The 22,380-nt window shown below is 37.8% G+C and overlaps 1 protein-coding gene across 23 annotated transcripts in view; it reads right to left on the bottom strand.

Moving 5' to 3' along the window:
• The window catches only part of syne1b (spectrin repeat containing, nuclear envelope 1b), a 157,034-nt gene that overhangs the window by 123,129 nt on the left and 11,525 nt on the right, over window positions 1–22,380 (bottom strand). For 7 of the 23 annotated variants that reach the window (XM_028437996.1, XM_028437995.1, XM_028438007.1 and 4 more), the window contains exons 3-19: window positions 12,466–12,561; window positions 10,686–10,769; window positions 10,375–10,395; window positions 9,861–9,953; window positions 9,583–9,761; window positions 7,776–7,972; window positions 6,923–7,032; window positions 6,090–6,140; window positions 5,910–5,942; window positions 3,887–3,994; window positions 3,665–3,802; window positions 3,163–3,327; window positions 2,934–3,046; window positions 1,720–1,888; window positions 1,548–1,644; window positions 1,434–1,454; window positions 942–1,144 (exon numbers count right to left, since the gene is read on the bottom strand). In XM_028437996.1, the coding sequence (XP_028293797.1) occupies window positions 942–1,144; window positions 1,434–1,454; window positions 1,548–1,644; window positions 1,720–1,888; window positions 2,934–3,046; window positions 3,163–3,327; window positions 3,665–3,802; window positions 3,887–3,994; window positions 5,910–5,942; window positions 6,090–6,140; window positions 6,923–7,032; window positions 7,776–7,972; window positions 9,583–9,761; window positions 9,861–9,953; window positions 10,375–10,395; window positions 10,686–10,769; window positions 12,466–12,561 (1,878 nt within the window). Of the gene's footprint in view, window positions 1–941; window positions 1,145–1,433; window positions 1,455–1,547; window positions 1,645–1,719; window positions 1,889–2,933; window positions 3,047–3,162; window positions 3,328–3,664; window positions 3,803–3,886; window positions 3,995–5,909; window positions 5,943–6,089; window positions 6,141–6,922; window positions 7,033–7,775; window positions 7,973–9,407; window positions 9,450–9,582; window positions 9,762–9,860; window positions 9,954–10,374; window positions 10,396–10,685; window positions 10,770–12,465; window positions 12,562–22,380 lie in introns of those variants that run through there. The other 16 variants (XM_028437998.1, XM_028438018.1, XM_028438001.1 and 13 more) reach the window with 11 other exon arrangements.

Below are 22,380 nucleotides of genomic sequence, written 5' to 3'. Positions count from 1 at the left end.
TTCCTTTTTGAAAGAGCAACAGCGAGAGGCGCTTTGTGCATTTTTGGCGGTAGAGATGTATATGTTTTTACCAGCGGAGCCTTGGTGTTGCTGTAGTCATATCAGCATCTCTGCCGTGTGATTGGCTAAAACAAATCATGGTGGACAGACGCTTCGCCCAATCAGCTTCAAGCATTCTGTTCATGTCCCTCCCTGGATCTGGAAGGATTCACCTGACATGGACCCAGATTGATGTGAAGAACTCGAGTTAGAGGGAGGGCTACACATCAGTCTGGCTCTTGCCAGGTTAGAGGCTCTCTGCGCCGCCACAGAATACATGGATATATGAATTAATTAATTAATTCATTTATGGTTCTGAAAGCACCCAATGCACGCAGGCTTTATCAGCTGAATAATGTAGGTCAGTCCATCAGATAAAAATCTATAGCCTTCGTAGGGAATGTAATTGGGTAAATGAAAGGATTTCATTGATATCTAAATATTATCTCTCCTGTCAGCTGTCATATCAGATCCATATAGAGACGTGTTCACAATGATCAACCTTTTATTGGGCAGGTCGTTTTCTAGGAGAACTGATTGGTTAGTACTTGCTCAGATGCTAGTCAGATCGAAACCTGTTCCCGACCAGGTTAATCGTTCAGCCTATGTTACCATGGTGATTTAGCCCCGTGAGACGTTAGCCAGCGTCGTAGTGTAGCACACACTGATTAAATTCCAGAAATTAGCGCGATAAGAGGAAATCTAGCTTCGTAGTACAGGCCCTAAATGATCAACACACACTATAGACACCATGTATATAATACAGGAGGGGCATGTGGAATTCATTGTTCGTGTGCAATGACAATAAAGTATAATATTAGTACTAGTACTTATTTACAATAAAAGCATTCTAGAAGATATTTTTTCCACCATTGCATGTATTTGTGAATGCACAAACTTACCCGTTTGGCATTCTCAGACTGGTTAAGCATCTGCTCAGCATCTTCCAGCCAGGCCTGCAGGGCTGCAACTGTGCTGCTGTACTTGTCCCAATTAGAGATCACCTCTTCCAGCATGCTGCGAACACTCCGCACCTCCAAAGCCAGGTTCTTCCACTGAGCCGTCGTATCGTGGAGGAACTTACTCACGCCTTCTGCTTCATCAACTGAAAAGACAGAATGAAGCTAATTAACATGAGCTGAAATCAGTTGTGTAAAAGCAGTATTTGCTGTCGTAAGCTGGGAATTCTGCATTGGAGATTATAGTAAATAATTAGGTCAAAGAATCATGCCATACAGAACTCCAATGATTTATCCTTCATGCAAGGTGCATTAGGATGTTTAGGTTTTTGGAGATTTAAGGAATATTAGGGAAAGTGCAGCCTAGTGTGGACAAAAAGAATGACTCGGGAGTCAGGCAGCGTTATGAGATTATCATGTTGTTTTTAGACTTACCTTTGACACAAATCTTAGTTCCTGTAACATGAAAATTGATAGCAAGACTGTTTTACAAACACATTCCTGCACTTTATACACACAGTCAAATATTTAAAAGGGAAATGATCTTACTTGAGCTGTCAGACTTCACGTACACCTCTGCAGATTTCTTTAAGGCCAAAAAGATGATGTCATATTGCTCGAAAAACCTGTGGCCCTCAACAAAAGTCTGGAAATGAAAGAAAAAACATTTTGAACAGTTGGATCAGACTCGCTGTTTGTCAAGATCTTCTTGTAAACTTACAAGGTAATTTTGTAGAAGAAGTTCAACTGAATCCCGTCTCCCATATTTAATGATCCAGGACTTCAGCTTGGCTTCGGCCAACACAAGAAATGCCATTAGGCGATACTTCATTTCCCAGAATTCCAATTTGATAAAGTGAGAATATGTTGAAGTAGTGATGAAGTTGAAACTGTAAAGACAATTTCAGTTTTGTTTTTTTCAAATAATTATGCAAATTATGCATTTAAAAAATACATCAACAGCAGAAAAAAAGTCGGCTTTACTTTACTTGAAGTTTTATGCATCAAGGCTGACATTACGCTGTCATTATTATGACACCTCATTAAGTGTCATTCGTTACCCTAACCCTTCGTTACCCTAACCCGTAACCAACTGTAATAGAGTATTTGATAATGAATTACAATTATGAAGTAATCAGAATTGTAACTGTACTTAGAAAATCTCTTGCTCTGGTAATCGTAACTGAAATGTAATTGAGTTCAGATAATTGATTTTGTAATTGGCATGAAAATGTATAAATTACAATTTAATAATCGCAAAATTGTTGTTATGATTTCTATGGCTTACACATATGTAGTTAACAATTATTAATATGTGTTTCATATCAATTATTATTATATTAATACCAATATTTTCATGGATGAAGCCTAACAAGGTAACCAAGAGATGAGAAACAAAATGGATGATGGATAATATTTTTTATTGTACTTTACACTGATTTAAGACATGGGTCAAACTGACTCATGATCACAAGAGATGCTAACAGAAAGCAAACACAACAGGAAGCTTACGTTTTATGAGGTTATTTATTAAAGGCTCAATAATTGTCATTAAATGTAATTTATCTTTAGCAATTGAGGTAATTGTAATTGACTTTCAGGGGGAAATAATAATTGTAATTCTAGTTGTAATTGGAAAGAATGCAGGTCACCCTAATTTTAATTGAGTTCTAATTGAACATGGATAATTGAAGATGGAATTTTAATTAAAAAATTGAATTTACCCCAACCCTGACCCTAATCCTACCTAACCTCACTAGATCGCTCCACTTAACCCCAAAAATGCCAACATAGCTCCAAAGGTGTCATAATTTAGCGAAAGGAGTCATAATTTAATGACAGCCTCCATGACACCTTATTCATGCTAATGACAGATAATGACAGCATAATGTCAGCCTTATGTATAAAACTTCAAGTGTTACCCAGAAGTCTCACCGCTCTGCCATGTCCTGTAGCTGTTCAGGAGGAACAGGAACTCCATTCACTGATCTGTCTCTGTGGATCTGCTGGAAAGTCTGTCTGTGTGACTCCATGTTCTTAAACAACTCCTGCACAATTAAACACAAATACACCCAAATTGGCCTTTTGCTACACTTAATATGCTATTTATAACCAGCGTTCCCAGTCTGTCAAGTCTCTGAGCACACAGAAAGCCAACAATTACCTTATGCTGCTCTAGTCTTCTGTGAAGAACATTGGCTGTTTCATCGTGAGCATGATGGATGGGAACATCTTCTCTCAGGGCCACCTCTGCTCTGTGAAGCCAGGCTCCCACCACTCCCAATGGACTGGGCAGGGATTTGTCCAGATGGATGTGCCAGTCCATCAGCTGCAAAGGATACTTATTAAAAAAAAAACACACACGCACAAACTCCCACCACATTGAACACTATGCTAATCCTCTCTGTGGCTGCCAAGAGCAGTGACAAACAAAAGCGTCTCTGTTTCAGTTCCCTCTCATCTGAACAAACAGATTCAACCACTTGAGTCTCCTTAAAGCGAGTAAATAGAGGAACTCAGGGTCGAATCTCTGATCATGGAAAACATAAAAACACAATCATTCATATTTTTATTATCAGCAGGTGGTTTAGATAATGCAAAGAGTCATATTTAATTCTGGTTGAACATTAATTATTCATGCTGCGCAGTGGAATGTAGTTTATTACCCGTGCAGACACGCGGTCCCATGCCTGTTTGACCAGAGCTTGGTCTACGGACAGCTTTCCATCCTTGTGGATTGGCTGCAGCATTGGTTCTGTTTGCTTCTTCTTCATCTCATACTGTACACGGAAACACTTAAACGCCTGCAGGAGACACAGTGAGCATAAGTTCGTCCAAAGCAGGCAGTTACTGTATTCAAGGGTGTGTTTTTGTATTTCATTTTTGACCTGATACTTGTCGGTGAGGTTTCCCTCTGCTCCTTGAGCGCGCAGCACGTCTCTCTCCAGCTGGTCCAAAAACACCTTGAGCTCCCTGAGCATCTTTCGCTCCTCCCTCTGTCACATGCAGGAGACATGCAGCTCAGACTGAGATCACAACCGATCCTGTATTTAAGGCTACATGCCACTGGGAACCCCAAAACCAAATGCATGTACAGAAACACACAGCTAAAGATTAAAGGCCACCACCAGGGCTGCGTCCGAAAAGTCCCTCCTATCTCCTCTCCTCTCCACTTTTCCTTAACCCTGTGGATGAAGTCATGAGGTTAAGGAAAGGTGTTAGGAGACTTCCTAACGGAGTTAGGGAAAGACGATTGTTTTGACAATCATGCCCACTTCCACAAGGTGACGTAATAATTCGACAGCAGTGAAGGTTAGTGACGATTGCCATGGTGAAAAAACTACAAATTTACGAAAACAAACTACGAAAAGCGCATTGATAACACTTTCCCCTGTGCCTCTAACCATGGATATAATCTCAAATATCATGAGGATTGAATGTAAATCAAAGGAAAAGAGGCCACCAGGCTACGAGTAGCAAAAGGGAAACTAAAAGAATGTCACATTGAGAATAGTTGCTCACACTCACCTTCCACTCAGAAATCAACAATAATCTAAAATAAGTATGATTTTATGAAATTGTTACATTTATGCAAGATATAGGCCTACATAACATTGTAGACATACACATGTACAAGCGCACAAAGCATTCCTAGGTGAATGAAATATGTTGAATAAAACATAATGTAAAAACTATCTCTGATCCTTTTCTCTTGAACGACAGAGTGCTCTGTTTTACGTCATTGTGAGTTTCCGTGGACACTCAGATGAGCGGGTCCCTATAAATGTTGTCGCCGCAGGGAATTGTGGGCCAGCATTATTTTGTCTCCTTTGGTAAAGGATGTGTCACGGGGTGAGCCATTAGCTATTGCCGGCAGCTAAACATCTGTTGACTTGTTGCTACTGCCATCATCATTCCATTCATCTTGCTGTTATCACTGTTCTGGTTACTGGTTTCATTATGCTTGTGCACCCTCTTCAATAACCATGTTACCAATCAAACAACTTCCACTGTGCAGGGAAAGGCCTACCAGCATTTGGGTTTGTTTGTTTGTTAGCTGCTAACTCACCACCATTTTGACAGCAGCACTTCCAGGTTTGCAGGAAACCAGAGGGATTAAACCAAGTCATGTAAATAGGAGTGTTTGGTGGGCTGGTGATGAGACAAACCATTTTTACAGGTGTGTTGGTGTCATTTTTGTTTGCAATGGATTTTTAAAACATTGGAGGTGAAATAATTAACATGAATTTATCATGGATGCTTGGATAATTCATGTTTTGTTGTTTTGTAAGTTGTTTATGATAATTTATTTTGTTATTGAGTTAACTGATTTTACATTGGGTTTGGTTTGCCTGTGGGAGGAGTTACAGGTATAGACTGCCTATAAATGGAGGCTCAGCCGCAGTTGGAGAGAGAAACCCTGAGTGAGCAGAACTGATAAAGCTGACAGCGAAACTAACAGATGATAAAGTAGATATGTTCGTGGATTTGTAAAATGTAGCATGGCATCCCAATGCCCTTTTCTTTTGTGTTTGCTCAGTTTTTGGTTTACTGTTTTGGGGATTCACTGTAAATATGTTACACCAGCCAAAAAAGAAAAATAAATAGAAAAAGTTTAATATGAATTCTGCTCTTGAGTCTGCCTGTCCCCTCCGCTGCTGGTCATCCTACCACAGGATGCATCAGTGTTTCCTAGGCTAAAGGAGGTTATAAATGAAGCACTGAGCCTCTTTTCCTTAGCTATTAGAGAATTGGAACGCTCCTTATCATGGCCGCCACTTAAACACTTCCAGGGTTTAAGGAAAAGTGGATTGGAGGGACTATTCGGACGCACCCCATATTCATTAGATCTAGAAGTAAGAATACTAAAGAGACCAAAAGTGTCTTCCTCCAAACTATTATTGAACATACCTCAAGCATTTGCTCTATATCTTGGGGACCAAACTATCCAGGAGAGCAGCAGGGCACACAAAGAGATGCAGACAGAGCATAGGATGCATTAGAAGAGCAAAAAGGGAGCAAAGCAAGCAGAGTGAAGGAAGGGGAGCAACTCTCAACTAAAAACATGCACGTTCACACCTGAACCCTCACCTGGAGCGCCTGCACTGACAGCGCAAAAGTGGGAATTGAGCCAAGAACCAGCTTAATGTGCACAAAAAAAAGTAAATGGAGAAATTAAAAGAGTCTGTATTTATAAAAAAAAAAAAAACATATAACAATGATTTAGATTTCTTTGTTCATGCAGTGAATGATTTGGATCAGAGTATAATTTAGAAATAAAATAGAGTGAAGGATTTAGGGCTCAGGCTGCAGTTAACAGGCCTTTAATATATATTTTTTAATTTTTTTTAAATATAATATAATAATAAGGTATGTAAGAATCTGTATAAGAAAAAAACGTTATTAGACTAGATGTGATAAAATAACTCTTTAATTTTCCAATTTGAGTGACATTTAATAATAGTTGGGAGACAGCAGGGTCTGTATACAGACCTGTGGTTATTTTTGGTATTTATGTTGTATATACTCTGATATGATGGACATTTTCTGGGATTTGTAAATAAAAACAGCATGAATTTGAAAGGAAAAGCAACAGTTGATATTTTACAAACATCTGTCTAAGCGGAATAAGGCAACATTTTACGCAAATTATGAACATATCAGGTTTCAGAATGAAAAAAATCATGAATACATGAGAAATTATGTAACAGGGGGATTACATTTCTGTTTTTCCTGAGGAAAAGCTTCCAAACAGTCAGGATATGATGGATTCTTAACAGCTTTACTTCTGAAAATGTCACACTTAGTTTCACAAAACTACACAGTTAAAACTATAACATGTTTATTTGTTCATCTTACGTGGGCTAATGTATGCTTGTAATAAATAGTATAAAATAAAATGAATGAATGAATGATAAAAGTACCTCTTCACGTTGTCCACCATCCTCTGAATGTTCCGGGTTCGGGTAATGCTTCAAAAACTGAGCCACGTATGTCATGATGGATTTCTCATCGGGTTTGTCTACATCCACATCTAAGGTGATACAAACATTAATTCTTGAAAATGTTAGAAAATCAATGGATGTAAAAAAAGAAGCAAATACTTTACTTAAATGATAAATAGGACATCAAACATTTTATGATCTTGGGAGGGTAAATCTACTGAGGTCTAGCATACTACTGTATATGTGACTCCATCCTTGATCTGATGTGTTTAATAATGAAAGTAAAGCTCCAGTAAAAGCAGAGATGTCACTGTGCAGTTATTTCAGTCATAAAACATCCTGACTCTCCTGGTGGGAAGGGGGAAAAACTGCAAAGTCACTGCAGACATTCACTTCCACACAATCTTATATCTTTCCAGGTGGCAACGTTACTTTCTACACTTATTTAGACAAAAATACTTTAAAAATAATAAGCAAAGTATTCAGAGTAGTAGTATATAAGTCAAATTTCATACACAAGGCAACTCAATGTTGCTTTACATGATCAAAAAGTGCAACAGAAAACATTCAACAGCTTAAAATCTATAAGAACATTAAAGTCGGCAAAAATACTTTTTTTTTATCATCAGTAAAATCATTTAAAATCATCAACAAACATTACATCAACAACTTGACCAAAAATCTACCTCTCAATCATATGCAGTAGAGAAAAATAGTGCCTTTAATATCATCATCATTCCTAGTCTTTTCCAACAAACGCCTCACATTTTGCCATTTCCAAATGCCCTTTGATATCATCTTGAAGTAAATCAACAGAGTAAATCAAGGACACCTTCAGGATCCAGCAGACGAGGGATTCCCAGTTCATTTTCTGCAAGTGCAAACGCCTCCGCCAAGTTCTCCCTGGTGCTTCTTTGCCGCACCACTTCCATGTCTACCAGATCTGGCCTGATGGCGTGTACCAATGACTGGAACGCAACGCCGTCACGCCAGCTTGGACCGAAGTCTTTCACCTCAATGCCATGATGTCTGTAAGACACATGAGAGTGTTTGAGTTTGGATAGCCAGTATACATTGAAAGAAAAGGCAGAATTTAACTGGAGGCACAGATTCAAGTAGAAAATAAAATACAATCTAAGTATAGAAACACTTGATGCCATAATGAAGTTATGGTGTCAGCTGGCATATTAAATATACAGGTACAGCTGAAAAAATTTGAATGTCATAAAAAAGTTCAACAATTTTTTGTCACTCATTTCAGAAAGTGAAACCTATATATGATATATGATAGCTGTATAGACTCATGACAAACAGAGTGAAATATTTCAAGCCTTTATTACTTGAAATGTTGATGATTAAGGCTGATAGATAACTCAAAATTAAGTGTCTCAGAAGAGAGTAAGTGAGAATGTTAGAAAAGAACTGCTTAAATTTTTGGGTAATACTTCATATCCTAGCTAACCATAAATCGCTAACTTTATGCACTAGCTACCAAGGTACTAGCTAACAAGTAACTAGCCAACAAGGTACTAGCTAACATGTAACTAACTACCAAGCTACTAGCTAACAAGTAACTAGCTATCAAGCTACTAGCTACCAAGCTACTAGCTAACAAGTAACTAGCTACCAAGCTACTAGCTAACAAGTAACTAGCTACCAAGCTACTAGCTAAAAAGTAACTAGCTAACAAGTAACTAGCTAACAAGCTACTAGCTAGAAAGTTGAATAAGTAAGTCCAAACTGTAAAAATAAAAGGGGGTTAAGTGCACACAGCAACCAACTTCTGTCAATGTTAATAATCAGGGCAACTGCTAAATCCATTAGCAATATTCTATAGCTGGAGCATGTTAGTAAATAACAAAAAATAATAAAACATTTAAAAATACTAGACACCTTAAAACAAGAATATTTTTAAATTTTACAAAATCCTTTTGTAATATGACAGATTAGATGGCTGTCCTAATTATTGACATGGACAGAAGCTGTATGTAGTGTACTGCTAGTCCTGAATAAAATGGTGTTCATTTTTGGACCATTCCGAGCAATAGTGGAATACCAAACGTTTTCTTGCTCCCTTTTCATACCTATCGTCAAGTGTTCATTTATTCATTGTTCTGCCAACACTGGTCCTGTGAGCAATAATTGCCAACCCCGGAGAGATTCTTTTGACTGTTCTGAGGGTAATACAATATACATAGATAGGGAGATAGATAACACGTATGTTGGCATTCCGCCGTTGTGCAGAACAATCCTAAAATGGATACATCTTACCCAAGACTAACTATGTATCGATTATTTCAGACCTGGTTTGACAAACCAGACAGACATGCTATCTAGCGTTAGCAGGTAACAAAGTAGAACTGCATCACGGGTTTCTGTAATTAAAAGCAGCTGCAAAAAATGTGTTGTTGTACAATCATTGTGATTTTTGACAAGAAGAACTTGTAAATGAACACTGGGTCACCAGTTGAGAAGACTTTTTTCTCCTTTTTCCAAGTAAGCTCGCTTGAATGAAAAAACGTCAATGTCCAAATATTCTGAACAGATAAATAAAATCAAAAAGGTTGTCTTTTAAAAATCTATCTTTCTCCATCTTTGGTATTTTTCAAAAAAGATCATCTGAAATTATATTGACATACTTGGCTGACGTGCACTGCACCCATCGGAGCAGAGCCTTCCTGGCGTTGCCCTGAAACTTTTTGACCACTTTCCTCTTCATAGGAGGGCTTCCTGTTTCTGAGTTGGCTGTACTCTCCACAGAGGAGCTGCTGTTGGACAGAGCCTGGAAAGCTGGTAAGTTGCTGGTTAACTCTTCAATCTAAGCAAAAACGGAGAGTATAATAAATGTTTTACAGAGTACAAGTTTTTTTTATAGACTCAAACAGTTAGCATTCCATGTTAATAGATTAGGCCTTACCTGGAAGTAAAGGATTACAGTCCATATCAACCCAAGGACTATTGATGGTCGACCATCAGCGATGTCGGTAGCATGAATGTTGACAAGTTTGATCTGGGGAAAAAATTTAAATAAAAAAAGTGAATTATTACATTAAAAATAAAAAATAAAAAGGGTCAGATAATCAATTTTAGAGCTTCATCGATCATAAAGCATTGCTTTTGCTTTTTCAGACTCATCAAAGTCTAGACTTTGATGTAGTGAACTGCTGAGATCAAACCTAGTTGCTGTAAACAACCAAATAACAAAAATAACAAAAAAGCATTCACAAAGAAAGAAAAGGAAATGCAATGCAGCATTCCAGCCTTTACATCTCTACTTAGGAGTTGCTCATTATTACAGTCAGCACACAGCAGTCGTATGTTATGTCAATGTGCATGTCTGCAGGAAAAGTCCAAGCCTTTCTAAAATGCCAAATCAAATGAAAGAAATGCATTCAGCCTCATAATCACACAGCGTGTGAAATCCTACTGACCGGAGATCCTCGATACACAGACTGAAAGCACACAGAATGGGAGAGAGATCACAACAGTGTCAGTCTCCGTCCTCGGGGAAACCAGAGGAAAGTGGGACACGGGCTCAGTAGAGCCAAGGGAACTAAAGCAGGGTTATGTAATCAAGAAGGCCTGTTTCTCTCTCTCAGAGCACAGAGCACCCACACACATCTAATCATTATCATTAGCTTTATTTCAGAGCAGGCGTGCAGCAGACTTTTTATTTTCTATTTCTTTGTCTCGAGAGTGGATTTTAGTTTAGGTGAAAGGGCTGATGTGATTGTATACTAACCTTCCTGCCTTCGAGGAATTTCAGTGCATTGCCGATGTTAGAAACCCAGTGAATCCTCTTCAGCTGCCGGCCTTGCTCACAGGGCTTTGAACACACATAACGGAGAATAAAAACCCAAGCATGCAAAAATATAGCAGACATTTAACCTTAAAAGATACATATGACTGACTAAAACGACGTTTTTGACGTGAGGGTCAAACTGTAAATATGCTTTTAACAGAGTGAGATGGGCTGGAAGACCAGGAAGACTGACATAAAGCAGGATAGGGAAGCACTGGTGCAGGCATAACTGTAACGTGCACCTGACTCCTTTGGCATGAGCACATTTATAGATGACACGTTTGCATCAAAACAGGCCTCGTTACTAAAAACTGACCAGAAACTAGGCCAATGTGCACGCATGCGGCTGCATGACAGTCACTGTTATTTATGCACAATAATCCAAGACTAAAAGCACATTCCTAAATGTACACGAGGGAGATTTAAAAGGTATTGATTTTATTCATAAACGTTTTGGGCCATTTTTTGACTATTCAATTCAACTTTATTTATATAGCGCAAATGAAAACAAAGTCATCTCAAAGCGCTTAACAAAATAAATAAATAAATAAATAAAATAAATCTAGATGAACAAGCATTTAGCGACAGTGGGAAGAAAAAACTTTTTTATAGGAAGAAATCTCCAGCTGAACTATTTTTTTACATTTCTATTATCTTTAATTTGGGACACAACTGTGTATAAAACACCACATTTTCAGGAACTTAAGCAATTAAAACATTCATAGCATTTTTTAAAATAAATACATTTTGTAGGTTAGAGCAATATTTTTTTTTTTTTAGGAACTTGAGATTTCATTCATGATAGTATATTATTATTATTATTAATAATAATAATAATAATAATAATAATAATAATAATAATAATAAATAAAGTCAATTACAATTCCGTTCTCAATTAGTAAAGTTCAATTAATCACAATTATTGAGCCTTTATTAAATAATTCCATAAAACATAACCTTCCTCTTGTGTTAGCTCTCTGTTTTCATATCTCATGATAACAGGTCAGTTTTGACCCATGTCCTAAATCAGCTGTAAAATACACACACAGAAAAATATTGTCTATTATCTAATTCGTTTTTCATTTCATTTCAATTCAATTCAACTTTATTTATATAATGCAAATTACAACAAAGTAATCTCAACAAAATATAAAGAAAGAACCCAACAAGATCCACATGAACAAGCATTTAGTGACAGTGGGAAGAAAAAACTCCCCCTTTTTTATAGGAAGAAATCTCCATTAGGGCTTCCTAATCCATGAAAATATTGGTTTTAATGTTTTTCTATGGGCGTCTGAGCCTTTTTTCTGTCAGTATATTTCATTTATTTTATTAATGGTACAATGATCCTCAAGAAAACTAACAGTAAACTTGATCTGAAACTACTTATGTGTGAGCCATAGAACTGTAACATTGTTTGGGACGGGTTCCCCAGTTTAATTCGTCAATTATCTGAACTCAATTACAATTCAATTACGATTACAACAGCAACATATTTTAAAATCACAATTATTATATTATAATTACATCATAATGGTAATTCATTAACAAATTAGAAATTTTTGAGAGGTGAAAATGTATTACTAAAATTCAATGTTTATATTTGATTTTATTTGAATCATCTGCTTAAATATATAATAATTCTTAAATGAAGTGCAGCCTCCTACAGTCTGTCTTAAAGGGAAGTTCAGTAGGGAATAATATGGACAGTGGTACTCACCAGTCTTTGGCCAGACAGGACCTCTAACAGAGCCAAGAGCTTCACCCCATCCTTAAGGTCCTCAAACAGGTCCTTAACTTCGAGTGGTGGTTTATGCTGAGGGATAAACAACACATTTGTCAAACACTAACAGCCTTGGGAATATGTGGTTGATTCAGATATAAACAGATTAAATGTACTGTGCTTCCACGGGGAAAGAAAAGCCTGTTTGTGAGAAGCAGCTGTAGTCTTAGGGACGACCACAGAGAAGATGGGTCTCCTCAGCAGTGGCCCTGACGCCACGATGCCTGTTTAACCCTAGCCTCTACCTCCTGATATATCCACAAATACACAAACTCTGCAAGCTTAGAAAGGTACAGCAATTAGGGGTGTCCCGATATGATATTGATATTGCATATCAGTCCGATATCAACCAGAAAACAAATATCAGATTTTATCGGACTGCATCTAAAATCACTGATATATATGCTCCGATGAAATTTTCCACTCTAGCACTTCTATCCATAGGTGACTGTGGTTAACACGCCAACAAAATAGGTGGCGGTAATGCACCATAACGTTAATGTTGGTCTTATAATATTTTATTTTTTTATTTTATTCAATTGTAGAATACTGCAGCTATTGTGCTGAAGGTTAAAATTTAGTAACCAATTGTTTAATAATAAATGGGTCAGTTTTCCTCATACCTACTGTTGCTGACTATTGTTCTCTCTTTGAGTAACATCACTTGATCAAGCCTTTTCTAACATTCCACACTACATAATAAGCAATAAAAGTATGTATGATTCGTGCTGATATCGTATCGAATCAATATCGGTATCGGGCGATAGGCAAGGCTGCAATATCAGTAACATATTGGAAGTGAAAAAGTTGTATCGGGACATCCCTAACAGCAATGCTAAACCACAAGATTGAGTCCAAGAAACAGATGCTGATTTATTCTGTGGTTTTAATTAAGAGCAAAGATGGCAATGGGAGTTCTTTATTTAGCACAGTACACAGGCCACTTCACAACTCAATATATTCCAGGACAGAATGTACTTGATTGTCTAATGCCTATGTGGGCCAGAGGAGTGTGAACTACACATTTAGTGGAAGCTTTGTATAGTTTTTTTATGCAGTTTATTTGTTGTAAAACTGTAAAAAAAATACATGTGCAGCTCAGGGGTGTGTCTGATTAAATAACTAATGTCTATAACAGGCCATATCTTTTACTTTGGAAAGTAAGTCCACCCTGTAAACTTCCCTTATGATTCTGGAACATTAGATAAATGTTAAACAGTGTAGCATCAGGAGGAAATGTGACGTTCACCCTGGAACAATACACATTATTTCCCATAAACCAGGAGGTTAAAGCAACATTCATGTGTAGCTACTCAACATGACAAAAAAAATGGCTTTTAAAACTGGTGGGCTCACAATAATGATACAAGACAGTACTTTTGGAAAGAAAGAAAAAATAACAAAAAAATGCAGTTTGAAAAATAGCCATGCTTTTATTTGACTAACTCTGGACATACTTACTGGGGTATGACCTTTTCAACATAAGTTAATATGAAATATGAAATAAGATGCAATTTTTTTTCAATTTAAACTGCAAAAAGTGACTCTTTCAAATGGAACGCAACTACAAAGACTGGCAATTCATGCCAGTCTTAAAGGTGCAGTCCGAAACTTTCAGATCCCTCTCTCCCCGCTGCTCTCTTGCCCTGCCTCCAAACTTTCCAAGCTAACATTAACCCAACAGTAACATCACAGTAATATAAAATGCTATGTTAAAAGCATATTACTGCAACGCTTCTCTCTCTCTATGTGCACACACCAATCTATCAGAAGCAGCAACAACACAGTGTCACTTATAGCAGCCCACACGGAGGCTGCTGCACGTACATGAACAACACATGCACCACAGAGTTCTAGTGTAACAATTACAAATCAAACATAATTTAAATCAAGCTGCAGTAATTATTTTTCAAGCAGAAAAGTCACCAATTCCATCTTATACTCCTCCAGACCATACACTGTAAAAAAAGACGGCACCCTAGCTCTGGGAAAGGGGCGGAGCTTGTGAGCTACAGCTGTCAGACAGCCCATCAAACACAATCCTGGCTCTGATTAATTTTGTTTTGCTCGATCGTGGTGCATTCTGGCAATCTGCCAAAGGCTGCAGTAGCAGCAGGAGGGACTCAATGAGTTTGTTTTTTTTCACACAAACTACTATTTTTATATAAAGCTGTCCATACATAGTGACAGCTTTAGCAAATATGACAAAAAGTCACTTTTATAAGAGTTGCAGACTGCACCTTTAAAATTACAACCAAAATCATCATCAGAGATTGAAAGCTATGCTTCACCAACATACCTAACCTCCGCCCCCAATATCGCAATATCAAGTGTACTATTGGTGATGTATCTTGTGATGTTTTAAATATTGCAATATTCCAATTTTATCTTTCAATATCAATGCACAGAGAAAAAAAAATCTACAGGGTCAACTTGTTAGAGCTCACTCTGTCACTGTGCGCAGTGTAAATAGTGCATGTCTGGGTGAAACCATTGCTACGATGTGGTTAATGCTCTGTCACTCTGATTGGTATTCACAGTGAGTACGTTAGAGTGCAGTCAGTGAATGTTTAAAGATCAACTGCCTGACAAAGGATCCCAACATTAGTTCACCACGTAACTCATTCTTCTCATTTTCTCTCATACGTACGTAATATTCAGGCTACCATTGTGTAAAAGCATAAATAAATTACTGTCGGGTCAAAGTGAAGTTGTATAAACATTGTGAGTGTGACCTGGTTTTCTAATAATTCCAAAATATGTTTGTGTAGAAGTTCATGCATGTGGATGGATGGATGGATGGATGGGCTATTTACAGCCTTTATGGTAACAAATTATAATGTTGAGTCATGTTGCCGCAAAAGAAAGAAAAATGGTTTCAATACAGGATAAAGTAGGGACCGAAGATCAACTAATCTGAACAAAACCAAAATTAAACTGAATAACAAAAGTGGAGAATAATGATAGATTTGAGTCCATGGATTTTGTCATTGCATTTTTAATGTTGTAATTGATTTCATTTTACATTGTCATTTTTCCTTTTACAGTAATTTTAAAGAGTACTCACAAAATTACAAATTAAAAGTATTTTTAAGTGGACTTAAAATGTGTGAATGTTAGGCTTTATAATAAATCAATAGATATCTCAATATTTATTTTTTATTTCTAAACTACATACAAGGCTTAAACTAGAAATCTTTATCCTGGTCTCACCTCCATGCCCTTGACACTGTGCTGACATACACAGTGAACCTTGCTACAGCGTACATTGATGCTCCATCCTGGACGAGCTGCACTAACTCAGCGACTTTTGTGTGTTAGAGACGTAGATCTAGCGTTCAGGGCACATTTGACCAAATATTAGCCAGGAAGAATGCAGACAGAGAAGTGTTCTGTGGTCCTGACCTGCAGAATTATTCCTTTATAGGGGTTCTCTTGCTAATTGGCACTCATTTCCACCTGTTCTCTGCCCTGTTTAAACAACAGCAGGTGAAACTGATTCATAATCAGTGTTGCTTTTTCAATGGACATGTTAATTCCCTAGAAGTGTGAGTGTAGTTGTGTAACATAGATACAATTTGATATATGAGTTATTTGAGAAGTATTTGCCCAGTAGTCAAGGGCTTGTTGGTCTAGGAGTAGAGGTCGACGATATGGGATTTTATTTTATTTTTTAATATTGTATCGTTTATTTGGAATGGGCAAAAGATCAAGATAACATCATCTGCACAAATAAATACAGGTGGCCATCCAGTTTTGTGTTTTTAAGTCCAAAAAGCAAGCACTGCCATCCAGCTGAGAGAGTGAATCCCGATATAACGTTGAGTCCCAGAACAAGGGTCAGATTTCTCCTCTACTGTGGTGGACCCATCCTCCTCTGGTAAATCAAACTTCACAGGAATTTTATTAAAGTAGTTTCAATGAATACAAATAATAACAAAAACGATCATCCCTGTAGAACCCATGCCAGGCAGCTGCCAAGGAATACGGGCTGGGTGGGGCTCTCTATCGCATTTCACAGGAATTCCGATACAGCACATTGAAAGAAGAAACAATTCAAACAAAAAAGAAAAAACAAACAAACTCAATCATAAATGAGTGAGTTATAAAATTATTTTTAAATATATGGGATTTTCAAAGGCCGATGCAGATACCGATTTAAACAAAAAAAATTTCAGCCGATGGCCGATTTTTGGAAGCCTATATTTGAGGCCGATATACATTTTTTTAAAGCACATTGATTATGAAAGACAATTGAAACACTCGTGATAAAAATTGATATATTAGAAATTAAATTAAATACACCAATAGAACTCTTAACATTTATTGAACTTTAAATATACCCGTACACAACCAAGTAAAACAAAAAGTACAGGACAGGTAAGTAGCAGTAAAGCACGACAACAATATACAATGTGCAATGTGCAAGTAGTTGGTTTAAACTCTTTCAAGCTTCAAGTATCTAGTAATAAAGTTCACAAGGATATAATAGGATAAGGATATTTAATCAGGCACTATTATATTATATGTTTATCCTATTATATCGGCTTTTTATTTGTAAGCCTATTGGCTTCTACCTCTCCCATGCACATGCTATTATTATTATTACTTTTTTTGTTGTTGTGTATTCATATATGCAAATGGACGTTTTTTATGTTCTGTTTTTTCCCTCTTAAGTGCTAAATAAAAAATGAATAAATAAAAAAATAATCGGCCAATGGCCGATCTTGAAAAAAGTCCATATATCGGACCGATATGTCGGCCGGCCGATATATCTGGCGACCTCTATCTAGGAGTATGATTCTTATTTAGAGTGCAAGAGGGTCCTGTTTCAAATTCTGTACAAACCCCATTGTAAATAGTGTTTGTTAAAGAATATATTAAGGCTTTTCCAGTTAGTAGATTAGCCATAGGAAAGGTTCTTGCCAGCGTACTGTGATTTTAAGTATGTCTAATCTTTTTAACGTTGTAGGAAAGTTGGAATGCATTTTCACTCTTTTTACAAGGATGCACATTATGTTTGGTAACACATAATTAATTCAGTTTTTCTGTTTTTGCAATTCTATTAAGTTCATTATTAACTACCGTAATTTCCGGACTATAAGCCGCTACTTTTTTCTCACGCTTTGAACCCTGCGACTTAAACAATGACGCGGCAAAATTGTGGATTTTTATAAGCTTCATGCCGCCACAAAATTGAGCTCTGTCACATTAGATCAGGTGGAACAATAAAATTGTAAACATTAAATCGTTCTTGCTCGCACTGAATCATTCTGATCACTCATTTTGTCACGATGCACAGTGCCTCATCATAGCAACGACAAGGAGAAATGTTGTCAGAGAGAGAGATATGTAACACTCATTACTACAGGTACATCTCAAGAAATTATATCATGAAAAAGTTTAATATTTTTGGTCACTCATTTCAGAAAGTCAAACCCATATATGCTATAGGCTCATGACACATAGAATGAAATATTTCAAGAGTTTATCTCTTGAAACTGGCTCACAGATAATGAAAACCCCCAAAAATTAAGTGTCTCAGAAAATTAGAATATTGTGGAAAAGGTTCAGTTTTATGTAAATGGTCTCTCAGTCTGGGTCAGTAGGCTACACAATCATGGGAACGACTGCTGACTTGACAGATGTCCAGTAGACAGTCATTGACCATCTCCACAAAGAGGGTAAGCCACAAAAGGTCTTTGCTCGCTGGTTGTTCACAGAGTCCAAGAAATATTCATAGAAAGTTGAGTGGAAGGAAAAGAGGCACGCAGCCTTGAGAGGATTGTCAAGCAAAATGCATTCAAGAATTTGGGGGAGCTTCACAAGGAGTGGACTGAGGATGGTGTCAGCACATCAAGAGCCACTACGCACAGAAGAATCCTAGACATGGGCTACAAATGTCGCATTCCTCGTGTCAAGCCACTCCTGAACAAGAGACAACGTCAGAAGCTTGTTACCTGGACTGTGGAGAAAAAGAACTGAACTGTTGCTGAGTGGTTCAAAGTCAATTTTTCAGATGAAGGTAAATTTTACATATAATTTAGAAATCAAGGTCCCAGAGTCTGGAGAAAGAGTGGAGAGGCTCAGAATCCACGTTGCTTAAAGTCCAGTGTGAAGTTTCCACAGTCTGTGATGATGTGGGCTGTTATGTCATCTGCTGGTGTCGGCCCACTATGTTTTCTAGCGTCCACAGTCAACACAGCATCTACCAGGACATTTTAAAGGACTTCATGCTTCCTCCTGTAGACAAACTTTATGGAGATGCTGATTTCATTTTCCAGTAGGACTTGGCACCTGCCCACACTGCCTAAGGTACCAAAAGCTGGTTCAATGACCACGGTGTTACTGTGCTTGATTGGCCAGAAAACTGGCCTGACCTGAACCCCATACAGAATCTATCGGGTATTGTCAAGAGGAAGATGAGAGACACCAGACCCAACAATGCAGATGACCTGAAGGCTGCTATCAAAGCAACCTGGGCTTCCTTTACGCCTGAGCACTGCCACAGGTTGATCACCTCCATGCCACGCCGCATTGATGTAGTAATTCATGCAAAAGGAGGTCCAACTAAGTATTGAGTGCATAGAAATACATTTTCAGAATTGCAATTTTGTTTAAAATATCCTTTTTTATTGATCTTATGTAATATTCTAATTTTCCGAGACACTGAGTTTTGGGTTTTCATTATCTGTAAGCCATAATCATCAAAATTTCAAGAAATAAAGACTTGAAATATTTTACTGTGTCGTGAGCCTATATCATATATGGGTTTGACTTTCTGAAATGAGCGACCAAAAACATTTTTCATGATATTCAAATTTTTTGAGATGTACCTGTATATGACCCAACAGTGGTAAAAATAACACTTGAGAAATAAATGGATGTGTTAGTATTCTTGAGCTCATTTGGTGCTTTGTTATTTACGTGTGTTAATGTTACATGCCAACAATGTCAACGGGGGGCTGTCCTCCCCCTCCTCCTCTCCATCTGCACAGTGCATCACTGTCCCTGCCCATATTGCCAGAAATACATTCACATACACTGCAGGAATGGCTCCGTACAGACGCATAGACAGCAGGACAAACTACTAGGTGTGGGACGATATATTGGGTGACAAGATATTGTGATATTAAAACACCACATATAGATAAATCATCAATGGTTTGAGTGGTATCACAAATATTGGATGGAGCATAGCTTTTCATCTCTGCTTTGTCTGTCCAAAGCAACCATGTATTTTTAACTGTAAGAGACATAGTCAATGTCCAAAGGTCTCAATTGCCAGAAAATTAGGACAAGCTAATATTGGTGAAAAAGAACAAGCCCATGTCTTAAATTTTGTTTGTCTAGACTGTTCTGTTACCCCGTACGAGTCACAGGGGCGCCTCCTCCATTAATGCTCATTGAATCGGGCTGTAATTTCACATGGATATTCTATGAGCAGATGTCAACAGCCTCCAAGAGACCTATTTAACCCCTTTTGGGGTAATTTCTAAATTTATCGAAACAGTCGTGTGATATGTCGTTTCAAAGGCAATTCAACGTAGAGTACAATTTTACGTTGCACAATTTCATTTGTTTTACTCGATGGAACTGAGTCATTTTACTGAATTCTCGGGAATGTGGTATGTGCTATTCGGCGCGGGCCATGGGCCCGACCGTAGTTCAGCAGAACTTGTTTTAATCTACAACCCTGAATGACAAGTTTAAGCATAACAGAAATGTAGCCTGGAAGTGACAGTGGAAGATGTATGATGAAGACAAAACAGGGAAGTAAGCAATTTACTAGTTTTCTTTAATGCAGTGCCACATGTAAGTCTCAAACACAGCACAGAACCAAGTTTACCGGATCAGAAAAGGTGACATTTGACAATCCTCTGTGACTTCCGAAAGCTTAGTTCTTTAGTTTTGTTGATTGTTGAATGAATTAGAACAAGTCAATACCTTATTCAAGAGACGTACAGTAGATAAGGGACCACTTTTTTGGTCCAACATGTGTTGTTATAAACTACAAATTAAACTATATAAGCTAACAATACAGATGATTGAAACCTCCAATGTTAAAAAGTTATTTTTTTTTTTAAATATGTAGAAGCCAATGTATTTTTAACACGACGCTAAAACACAGAGACCCTGAAATTAAGAGTCTCATCCTCTGCCACCTGAGCTAACACGGCTATCCTGCTGCAGTTCCACTAACTCAATCAGTTCCATCCATCCCTCCATTTTCTTTCCCGCTTGTTCCTGCAGGGACACACCCTGGACAGAGCGCCAGTCCATCGCAGGGCAACACACAGGCAGACAACCAGTCACACTCACGTTCACTCCTACAGGCAATTTAGAGATTCCAACCGAACAGTCATGTTTTTGGATTGTGGGAGGAAGCTGGAGTACCCGGAGGAAAACAACGCAGCACGTGGAGAACATGCAAATTCCATACAGAAAGGACCCAAGTGTACACCCCAAGGCTTAAACCCAAGACCATTGTGCGCCCCTCAATCAGTTCCATACAAACCTATTTAGTCATGTTTTGTGATGCCTACATTTAGCACTGAACCCCAGCATTGATTTGCATGCCAGTTCTGATAATGGCTTTTAGTCTCCATCGGTCTGCCGTGATATATGAAAGTAGCCTAATGATGATATGGACACAAAGCTTATAATGCAATGTGGAAAACATAGTTTATGATTCTCAATATTGGACAATTAGTGTTTAGGGTTTTTACAAAGTCACGTGACAGGGCAATTTTTTTCTGCAAGCTTTTAAATTTTGTGGGGTGCTGTCATTCTCTCATGTTATATATTCAGCAAATTGATACTGTAAACAAAGTATCCATTATACCAGATTGGAGTCTGAGTCCTTAAGACTACAGTCAATATAAATAACTACTTTTAACTAATTTAGTGCCATTCACGTCTACAGATGTCACTACATCACGACGTGAATTGGTTTAGTAACATGGAGTGCCATCTACGTCTATAGACTTGAATTGTGTTTTTTGGCTGGGGTTGCTAGGAGACAGTGTGACGACAGTGTGATGACAGAGCTTTCCGGTGAATATCTAACTTGTACCATGATGTAGTGACCAACGGGTGGCAGCAGCGCACCTTTGGATGAGAGATCACCCATGATGGGCAGAGCTCAGAGGGAGAGGAAAGGAGTTTACACAGACAGAAAATGGTGCTGAAGTTCCCAGCAGCTCACAGCAGCTCACACTCAACCAGAGCATGTGTGGAACTAAGTGGACTACTGAGAGTGTGGCATTGGTGAGATAAAACAATCAAAAAACAGGGCAAGCGGTGAGACTCGTCATGTCCGGGAAGAGAAAGAAGTTGCGTGTGTGGAGACTGACGGGGGAGAGACTTGGAGGACGACCAAAATACAGTAATAAATCCATTCAACTCTGACCCAGATAGCATAATGATAATAAATTTGCCATCAAAAGTCCGATCTCAGCAAAAAAAAAAAATTTGCTTCAAAGTCACTAATAGGTTTTTTCAGAAAAAGACATTTTTCTCAGCTTTTTGTCACAAACTGGCGATTTGTGTGAAACTTGCAACTAACAACAAAACTAACTAAATAACAACAAAACAAAATGTTCTGATGAAAATATAGTCTAATCTTTCAGAATCTGGTTTCAGGTGTCAGATTGTCATAGTACTGATTATTCTGTGGGTCTTTAAAAATAAGTCAAAAATCAGTTAAAATGACTGGCACTGAATGAGTTAATTGTACTGAAATGCTTTGGTCTGAAATACAACTGGCCAAAAAAAAAGCTTGTACACTAAAGAAAAAAGAATCCAACCCTAATGCTCGCTCTGATAATGACCTACTGCAGGTATAAGAGC

The sequence above is a fragment of the Gouania willdenowi genome, chromosome 22 (genome assembly GCF_900634775.1).
Source record: "Gouania willdenowi chromosome 22, fGouWil2.1, whole genome shotgun sequence".
Lineage (NCBI taxonomy): Eukaryota > Metazoa > Chordata > Actinopteri > Blenniiformes > Gobiesocidae > Gouania > Gouania willdenowi.
The sequence above is the reverse complement of the archived record's forward strand: the minus strand, read 5'-3'. Positions and strand labels throughout refer to the sequence as shown.